This window comes from Nerophis ophidion, linkage group LG28 (genome assembly GCF_033978795.1).
Source record: "Nerophis ophidion isolate RoL-2023_Sa linkage group LG28, RoL_Noph_v1.0, whole genome shotgun sequence".
NCBI lineage: Eukaryota > Metazoa > Chordata > Actinopteri > Syngnathiformes > Syngnathidae > Nerophis > Nerophis ophidion.
This window is the reverse complement of record NC_084638.1, coordinates 34,019,745-34,030,052: the sequence shown is the minus strand read 5'-3', so window position 1 is coordinate 34,030,052 and position 10,308 is coordinate 34,019,745. Positions and strand designations below refer to the sequence as shown.

Below are 10,308 nucleotides of genomic sequence, written 5' to 3'. Positions count from 1 at the left end.
GAATTTTTTAGTGCACCATTTTGTTAAGTAAGGATTAGAGCGTCGAATGTTTGAAATGTTTGGTCATAATTACACATGGTATTTACGCAGGTATCACTCCGCCAGAAAAGTAGAGACCTGTGTATGTGTTTCATGTTTCCAAAACAGGTATGTGGATTTGTGTATTATTATTATTTTTTTTGTGATAAAACGTTTTTGGTAATGTAATTTAAAGTATTATTTTTGTATAATGAATGTTGTTTATTTCCTCTATATATATATATATATATATATATATATATATATATATATATATATATATATATATAGTTTGTGTTGTGCCCTGCGATGAGGTGGCGACTTGTCCAGGGTGTACCCGCCTTCCGCCCGATTGTAGCTGAGATAGGCGCCAGCGCCCCCCGCGACCCCAAAAAAAAGGGAATAAGCGGTAGCAAATGGATGGATGGATGGATAGTTTGTGTTGTGGTTTGTGCAGCCCTTTGAGACACTAGTGATTTAGGGCTATAGAAGTAAACATTGATTGATTGATTGATTGATTGATTGATATATGTGTATGTATATTTATATGTATGTGTGTGTGTAAATATGTACTGTATTAATAAATGTGGGTGTGTGTATATATACGTATACATGTACTATATATATATATGTACTATATTTATATATATGTATATGTTTTGTGTGTGTGTGTGTGTGTGTATATATATGTGTGTGTGTGTATGTATATAGACTAAAAATTGTCTGTAAAAAAGGCATTATCGTCAAGAGAGGGAAAGAAAGCATGGTTAGTAGTGATGGGTACAAGACTAGAAATAGTCTGTAAACCAAAATAGCGCTTAAACCCAAATTCTGTATGAGGTTTTTACAGTTGGATTTTTGGTGAAGGCGGAGGTAGAAGAGTGGATGGGAGAGTGAACCAGAGCCCTAAGATATACTGGTTTTGTTGAGTTTGCCTTCCATAAGCAGCCATAACGGAGGGGGGTTAAATGCTTCATATTGCAGCCAATATTGAAGAATTCTAATTTTGGTGACTCAGTGGTGAAAGCTCAAGTTTTGCAGGGAAACATTTCATTGGTTGGACAATCGCGCTGCTAGGACGAATTCAACTCATGACATAATTCCATCCATCCATCTTCTTCCACTTATCCCAGGTCGGATGGCGGGTGCAGCAGCCTAAGCAGGGAAGGCCAGACTTCCCTCTCCCCAGCCACTTCATCCAGCTCCTCCCGAGGCATCCCAGGTAATAAAGTTCAAGTTCAAGTAGCCATGATAGTCACAAACACACTAGGTGTGGCCAAATTATTCTCTGCATTTGACCCATCACCCTTGATCATTCCCCCTGGGAGGTGAAGAATGACATGTGTGTGAGTGCATTAACAGGGTGCAGTCATTGCCTTCATCTTTTTCTAGCACAATGAAGGACAACTCTAAGGCCTTCTTACCCTGACAAAAGGAGGACAAATCATTTCTCCAACAGATGTGTTTGATTTGGAAGAAACATCGGCCGTTATATTTTCTACGCTGAACTAGTTTTGAATGTGTTGGGTTTTATCAGAATCAGAATCAGAAGTACTTTATTAATCCCGGAGGGGAAATTAACTCTCACTATTATTTTAGATCCACTATGGACTGGACTCTCACTATTATGTTAGATCCACTATGGACTGGACTCTCACTATTATGTTAGATCCACTATGGACTGGACTCTCACTATTATGTTAGATCCACTATGGACTGGACTCTCACACTATTATGTTAGATCCACTATGGACTGGACTCTCACTATTATGTTAGATCCACTATGGACTGGACTCTCTCACTATTATGTTAGATCCACTATGGACTGGACTCTCACTATTATGTTAGATCCACTATGGACTGGACTCTCACACTATTATGTTAGATCCACTATGGACTGGACTCTCACTATTATGTTAGATCCACTATGGACTGGACTCTCACACTATTATGTTAGATCCACTATGGACTGGACTCTCACTATTATGTTAGATCCACTATGGACTGGACTCTCACACTATTATGTTAGATCCACTATGGACTGGACTCTCACTATTATGTTAGATCCACTATGGACTGGACTCTCACACTATTATGTTTGATCCACTATGGACTGGACTCTCACACTATTATGTTAGATCCACTATGGACTGGACTCTCACTATTATGTTAGATCCACTATGGACTGGACTCTCACACTATTATGTTTGATCCACTATGGACTGGACTCTCACTATTATGTTAGATCCACTATGGACTGGACTCTCACACTATTATGTTAGATCCACTATGGACTGGACTCTCACACTATTATGTTAGATCCACTATGGACTGGACTCTCACTATTATGTTAGATCCACTATGGACTGGACTCTCACTATTATGTTAGATCCACTATGGACTGGACTCTCACTATTATGTTAGATCCACTATGGACTGGACTATTACACTATTATGTTGGATCCACTATGGACTGGACTCTCACACTATTATGTTAGATCCACTATGGACTGGACTATCACTATTATGTTAGATCCACTATGGACTGGACTATCACACTATTATGTTAGATCCACTATGGACTGGACTCTCACTATTATGTTAGATCCACTATGGACTGGACTCTCACACTATTATGTTAGATCCACTATGGACTGGACTATCACTATTATGTTAGATCCACTATGGACTGGACTATCACACTATTATGTTAGATCCACTATGGACTGGACTATCACTATTATGTTAGATCCACTATGGACTGGACTCTCACACTATTATGTTAGATCCACTATGGACTGGACTCTCACACTATTATGTTAGACCCACTATGGACTGGACTCTCACAATATTATGTTAGATCCACTTTGGACTGGACTCTCACACTATTATGTTAGATCCACTATGGACTGGACTCTCACTATTATGTTAGATCCACTATGCACTGGACTCTCACACTATTATGTTAGATCCACTATGGACTGGACTCTCACACTATTATGTTAGATCCACTATGGACTGGACTCTCACACTATTATGTTAGATCCACTATGGACTGGACTCTCACACTATTATGTTAGATCCACTATGGACTGGACTCTCACTATTATGTTAGATCCACTATGGACTGGACTCTCACTATTATGTTAGATCCACTATGGACTGGACTATCACACTATTATGTTAGATCCACTATGGACTGGACTATCACACTATTATGTTAGATCCACTATGGACTGGACTCTCACACTATTATGTTAGATCCACTATGGACTGGACTCTCACACTATTATGTTAGATCCACTATGGACTGGACTCTCACACTATTATGTTAGATCCACTATGGACTGGACTCTCACACTATTATGTTAGATCCACTATGGACTGGACTCTCACACTATTATGTTAGATCCACTATGGACTGGACTCTCACACTATTATGTTAGATCCACTATGGACTGGACTCTCACTATTATGTTAGATCCACAATGGACTGGACTATCACTATTATGTTAGATCCACTATGGACTGGACTCTCACACTATTATGTTAGATCCACTATGGACTGGACTATCACTATTATGTTAGATCCACTATGGACTGGACTATCACACTATTATGTTAGATCCACTATGGACTGGACTATCACTATTATGTTAGATCCACTATGGACTGGACTCTCACACTATTATGTTAGATCCACTATGGACTGGACTATCACTATTATGTTAGATCCACTATGGACTGGACTCTCACACTATTATGTTAGATCCACTATGCGCTGGACTCTTACACTATTAACTAGATTCACTATGGACTGGACTCTCACACTATTATGTTAGATCCACTATGGACTGGACTCTCACTATTATGTTAGATCCACTATGGACTGGACTCTCACTATTATGTTAGATCCACTATGGACTGGACTCTCACACTATTATGTTAGATCCACTATGGACTGGACTCTCACACTATTATGTTAGATCCACTATGGACTGGACTCTCACACTATTATGTTAGATCCACTATGGACTGGACTCTCACTATTATGTTAGATCCACTATGGACTGGACTCTCACTATTATGTTAGATCCACTATGGACTGGACTCTCACTATTATGTTAGATCCACTATGGACTGGACTCTCACACTATTATGTTAGACCCACTATGGACTGGACTCTCACACTATTATATTAGATCCACTATGGACTGGACTCTCACTATTATGTTAGATCCACTATGGACTGGACTCTCACACTATTATGTTAGATCCACTATGGACTGGACTCTCACTATTATGTTAGATCCACTATGGACTGGACTCTCACTATTATGTTAGATCCACTATGGACTGGACTCTCACTATTATGTTAGATCCACTATGGACTGGACTTTCACTATTATGTTAGATCCACTATGGACTGGACTCTCACACTATTATGTTAGATCCACTATGGACTTGACTCACACTATTATGTTAGATCTACTATGGACTGGACTCTCACACTATTATGTTAGATCCACTATGGACTGGACTCTCACATTATTATATTAGATCCACTATGGACTGGACTCTCACATCTGCGGTCCCCTCCAAGGTTTCTCATTGTCCCATTGGGTTGTGTTTTTCCTTGCACTGATGTGGGATCTGAGCTGAGGATGTCGTTGTGGCTTGTGCAGCCCTTTGAGACGCTCGTGATATAGGCCTACATAAATAAATAAGGATTGATTGATTGATTGATTGATTGAGAGTCGACCCACATAGTGTAGCGATACTGCCGATACTTACAGTACGTTGTACCGATGTAGTATCGAGACAATCATGATGAGAGCTGTAGTTTTCAGTTCTGTTGAAGTTTTACTTTCACAAATATCAAATAGTGCGGGGATTACTATCAAAAGAGCCACATAACATATAATACATCTCATAAACCTTTTGATAAAGGCCATGTTGTTTGGCAGCATTGGTATTGGATCGATACCAGCGGGATGAGATTGAGTCCATTCTCGTCTACGTATATTGTCATCAATATTTGATCGGGTTATCGAAATGTGTTTTCTGCCCAAAAAAAAAAAAAAATCCAAGTAAAATATTCCCCAAAAATATAATGTGTAGTTTTCTTTACTGAAAATGTGAAATGGCAAATATCCAGGTTATCCCCTGTGTTTAATTGGTATTGGATCCATCCATCCATTTCCTACCGCTTGTCCCGTTTTGTGGTCGCACTCGGGCGGAAGGTACGTAAACTCAGCAAATTTGACACACACATCAGGACTGGCGAAAATTGCAATCTAATCAAAAAAACAAACCCCAAAACTGAAAATTGTGCTCTAGCGCCCCCTAAGAAGAAAACACAGACAAAACTGTCTCTAACTTCCAGTAGCAATGTCGTAGAAACATGAAATAAAAACCACCATGTAAGTCCCGGTTAGACCTATATTTCATCCACTGAGACCCCCCGGGTAAAATCAACAGGAAGTTTGCTATTCCCACTTCAATACAACAACTGCATTACATTCACCATGCATGAGAGTCTCAAAATGGCGGCACCAAGGCGTCCTTATAAAATGCCCAAGCCACTTTACAACTGTGACTACTATGAGACTGATGTATAACACATCTGTATACAACTTTTTCTCTGTGTAATAATCCATCCATCCATCTTCTACCGCTTATCTGGGCTTGGGTCGGCGGAGCAGCAGCCAAAGTGGTCCCGTCCATCGCTGCTTGCAGCTTTAATTTTTATTGTGATTTTAATATTTTTTCTAGCACAGAGCTGAGAAATGTGCTTTCAGTAAGAAAGATTGAAGCCTCTGTTTTCCCAAGTGAGCGTTCATCTTCTTGTCTTCTGCCTCCCTCACCGAGTCTTTTCTCCCGTGCAAGTGGGCGGGCCTCTGTTTGTGTGCGACTACCAGTTCAAGGGCGAGGACCCCGTGGAGGTGATTGACAGCTTGAAGGAAATGCTGGACATGGATGCCGCCCACAAGGACTTGGACACCCGGCTGGAGATGGCTGCTGAGATGCTAGAAGTGCACCAAGCGGCAGGTGGGTGAAGCTTTTCCAGGTCCTGTTAGGAAGAATTGAAGCCCAGTGGAACCTAAAAGGTGGAACGTTACCCATCGTGAGATGCACCACCTCTTTTTCCCATTTGAAACTAAACGTAAATGACAATAAAAGCCAGTTCCACTCTATAAGCCGCTACCTTTTTCCTACGCTTTGAACCCTGCGGCTTATAATATATGCAATATTATGTTAGACCCACTCGACGTTCATTGCACCGGTCTCCCCTAGAGGGGCTGGGGGTTACCCACATCCTCTCCAAGGTTTCTTATAGTCATTCTCATCGACGTCTCACTGAGTTTTTCCTTGCCCTTATGTGGGCGCTGATCCGCGGATGTCATTGTGGTTTGTGCAGCCCTTTGAGACACTTGTGCTTTAGGGCTATATACATAAATGATTGATTGATTATAAAACAGTGTGGCTAATGTGGCAATAATGCAAATAATAAAAGAACAAAACAAGCAAAAAAGGTGAGTTATTGTTTGTGCTACGGCGCCATCTTTAAGACGAGTTTGCTCACTGCAGGTGCGAGTGTGCCACTCTGTTAGAACTGGTTTTCAACCGGAAGTAGATGTGCCGTTCCGTCTTCTAGCCGTCTATAGCGTTCCTGCTCATAAGGATTCTTCATTCATCACACCAAGCAATGATTGTAAGTTTTACAATATAACTAAAACAATTCTTATTTGCTAAAGTGTCTCATTTGAAGTGTTTTCATGCATATTTGTCATGCTATAGTATCTAGCATAGTAAGTATTAGCTAATATTCTAACATGTTTACTAGAGTCTGTGTTAGTATTATTAACTTACATTCTTTTTGTATTGTTTCACTTTCACAAATTCCTCAGTAAATTCCCCAAAACGTCAGCGTGGAGTTATTGAGTCTGGTTCGCTGATTGGAGAGCTAGCTTGCACAGATAGTGGGTCGATGACCATGACTTCTGTTTTGTTTAATCAGACGTTTTACTGCCCTGTTACAGACACCCAATTAAGATATGTAAATAAGCATTTACAGAATACTTCTGTGTAAATAAATTATTTCACAACATATATATCTGCGACTTACAGTCTGGTGTGGCTAAACTATTTTTATTAGTGGATGCGGCTTATTTAGCGGTGTGCCATTTGGTCTAAAAAAAAAAGAGCGATCCATAACATTTGTAAGTGTAGATTTTGGATTGTCAGTGTTTTTAAAGTTATTTAAGTCATTAGAGTATTCATCACGATGTATTTAATGATGATATTGAATTGTTTCCAGAGGCCGCTGTGGAACACACAGAAGTACACGAGCCCAAGACAAAGAAGTACATAGGTAAAAGACAGCTGCGGCACATTGGTTTGCAGCTGGAAATGATTCCCATTCAGACATTGTCTTCTTTATGTCACAACTCCAGATTTCCACAGGATGCCAAATGTCATCTATTCAAGTCAATGCTTTCTTTCTACCCACACAGGGCTTCTAGATTTTCCCGCCGTCGGTGAAATTTTACTGAATTGTTCTTGCGTTGAACAGGAAGTCATGCACCCACACAAAATAAATGATCCGGTTTACTTTCAAAATAAAATAATCCCTCCTTTAAAGTTTCTTTTCACCTGCTTGACACCAATGGAGCTGATTCTGGAGGGCCAGCATTTAAGAAGCATATACAGGCATATCCGGGGCAGCTATTTGGGGGCCTGTGTCGAATAAACCCACGTCAATCATCTGCTGCCTGGCTCCTCCCCCTCCTCCATCTTCCACGTCAATCATCTGCTGCCTGGCTCCTCCCCCTCCTCCATCTTCCACGTCAATCATCTGCTGCCTGGCTCCTCCCCCTCCACGTGCCTCCCTCCTCCCTGTCCACGTGACATCCCCCGAAGTAAAACAGGCGTGGCTGAAGCGTGACTATCTCAATAAACACATCACATGAAGACATTCCTTAAAGTAGCATGAGGTAGTCCGAAAGTTCGTCTTTTCTTTTTTTTTTCTTTTACATAAACAGTTCGTCTTTTATTTTGTGGGTCAATTGCGACAAAGTATGACAGCAGCCACCATTTCTGGTTAAAGTCACTTCAAAATAAAAGCTTTAGAATAATACCACACATTTGGCACATTTGTACAACAACTTAATGATGTAACGTGCATATATAAATGAAACCATTACTGCATTCAGTGTAAAAAAAAAAAAAAAGGTCCAATATAAAGCTATCTAAAACACCAAAGGGAAACAAGTAAGTGTGTGTCTGCTACAATTACAGTAGTGTCCCAGCTTAATTGGTTCTCTGGCGGAGCTCTTAACTCAAATCACTTGTATCTCAAAACAGCGTCTACCATTGAAATCAATCCAGTTGGTGCTGGGCCACCCAAAACATATTTTTTTAACATTTAACATTCCTTTTAAAAAGACAAACTAACAGTTAGATAAGAAATATTGTATAAAAATGTACAAAAGAATGTAGGAAAAATAACTATAGTAGTTTTTTAGTGTGTAATAATGTAAAGTGTTGACTTTCCACAGTATCTCCTTTAGGCTGCTTCTCCGTCAAACACACCATCAGCAGCTTTTCCATACTTTCATGTATAAAAGTCTGCCGTCTGGTTGATATTTTATCATCCGTAACACTGGTCCTGCCTCCGTATGGTGCAGACTCGCTGCTCAAATCGCTTAGCAAAGTTAGCGCCACGCTCGGTCAGGTTTTGATGATTTCCTTTTTTAATTCAACGATTATTATCCACTAACTTGTGTCGATCTCCAGCTGTGAGCGGATGTAACGGTGCTGGAGTGTGACATTTAGCTTAAAACACGTGAGGTTGAACGCTCACAAAACTCTTCACTGTAAGATTTGCTTTCCGAAAAAAAATATCGAAATTGTCGAAAAAGTTTTGACAACAAGTAAATACAATATTGAAAAAACTTTTTTGGTATCATGTTTTTGATGTTGATATCCATACTTTTGTACACTTTTTAAAGTTTTTGTGTGTATCACAGGTTTTCATTTTCAACTTTTTTTATAGTTGTATTTGTTTTCTCTCGCTTTCGCTTCTTTCTTTTACAGTTTCGAATGAATGGCAGGGATTTGACCTGCAGGGGGCGTGGCCTCCAACAAGTTTTCCTGGTCATGCGGGTCAAACGACCTCACAAGTTCGGAAGGGAATTTGGTCCGCCGACAGCCAAACAGCTCCCAATTTGTCGCCATCTTGAAGACAATGTGAGTAAAGCAGCTCAATGACCAGCAATTTGACTTGGAAGTGGACAGTGTTACATAACACCACCTGCTCACTGAACACTGAGGATGTTATGAAATAAAAGTCCAAACACTGTACATAATTACAAAATACTCTTCATTTTAATCCACTGCAATGCATGATGGGAAATATGGCAAAACACTCTCTGCACTTATCTGTGTTTGTGCATCTTAGATGCTTGATTGTTTACAAAACTTTAAGGAGGTCATCACGGAAGTAAACAAAGTAGAATTATGTATCCATTATGTTAATATACAATGTACACATATATACAGTACATAATTAAATGTCCATCATATTATTGATATATATATATATATATCAGGGGTTAGCAACCCGTGGCTCTGGAGCCGCATGCGGCTCTTTAGCGCCGCTCTAGTGGCTCTCTGGAGCTTTTTCAAAAATATATGAAATATGGAAATGATGAGGGGAAAAAAACATGTTTAATGTTTTAATATGGTTTCTGTAGGAGGACAAACATGACACAAACCTCCCTAATTGTTATAAAGCACACTGTTTATATTAAACATGCTTCACTGATTCCAGTATTTGGCCAGCGCCCTTTTGTCCTACTCATTTTGGCGGTCCTTGAACTCACCCTAGATTGTTTACATGTATAACTTTCTCCGACGTGTTTTATGCCACTTCTTTTTCCGTCTAATTTTGTCCACCAAACTTTTAACGTTGTGCATGAATGCACAAAGGTGAGTTTTGTTGATGTTATTGACTTGTGTGGAGTGCTAATCAGACATATTTGGTCACTGCATGACTGCAAGCTAATCGATGCTAACATGCTATTTAGGCTAGCTGTATGTACATATTGCATCATTATGCCTCATTTGTAGCTATATTTGAGCTCATTTAGTTCCCTTTAAGTCCTCATAATTCAATTTATATCTCATGACACACTATCTGTATGTAATATGGCTTTTAATTTTTTGCAGCTCCAGATGGATTTGTTGCCGACCCCTGATATATATATATATATGTGTGTATATATA

At 39.7% G+C, this 10,308-nt stretch overlaps 1 protein-coding gene across 3 annotated transcripts in view; it reads left to right on the top strand.

Annotated features, from left to right (window-relative positions):
• LOC133544959 (dihydropyrimidine dehydrogenase [NADP(+)]-like) overlaps positions 1–10,308 on the top strand; it is a 58,405-nt gene continuing 48,097 nt past the window's right edge. The window contains exons 1-6 of one of the 3 annotated variants that reach the window (XM_061890211.1): positions 1–147; positions 1,152–1,240; positions 5,908–6,069; positions 7,340–7,393; positions 9,118–9,134; positions 9,168–9,270. In XM_061890211.1, the coding sequence (XP_061746195.1) occupies positions 9,128–9,134; positions 9,168–9,270 (110 nt within the window). In that variant the 5' untranslated portion in view covers positions 1–147; positions 1,152–1,240; positions 5,908–6,069; positions 7,340–7,393; positions 9,118–9,127. Of the gene's footprint in view, positions 148–1,151; positions 1,241–5,889; positions 6,070–7,339; positions 7,394–9,117; positions 9,135–9,167; positions 9,271–9,982; positions 10,012–10,308 lie in introns of those variants that run through there. The other 2 variants (XM_061890212.1, XM_061890213.1) reach the window with 2 other exon arrangements.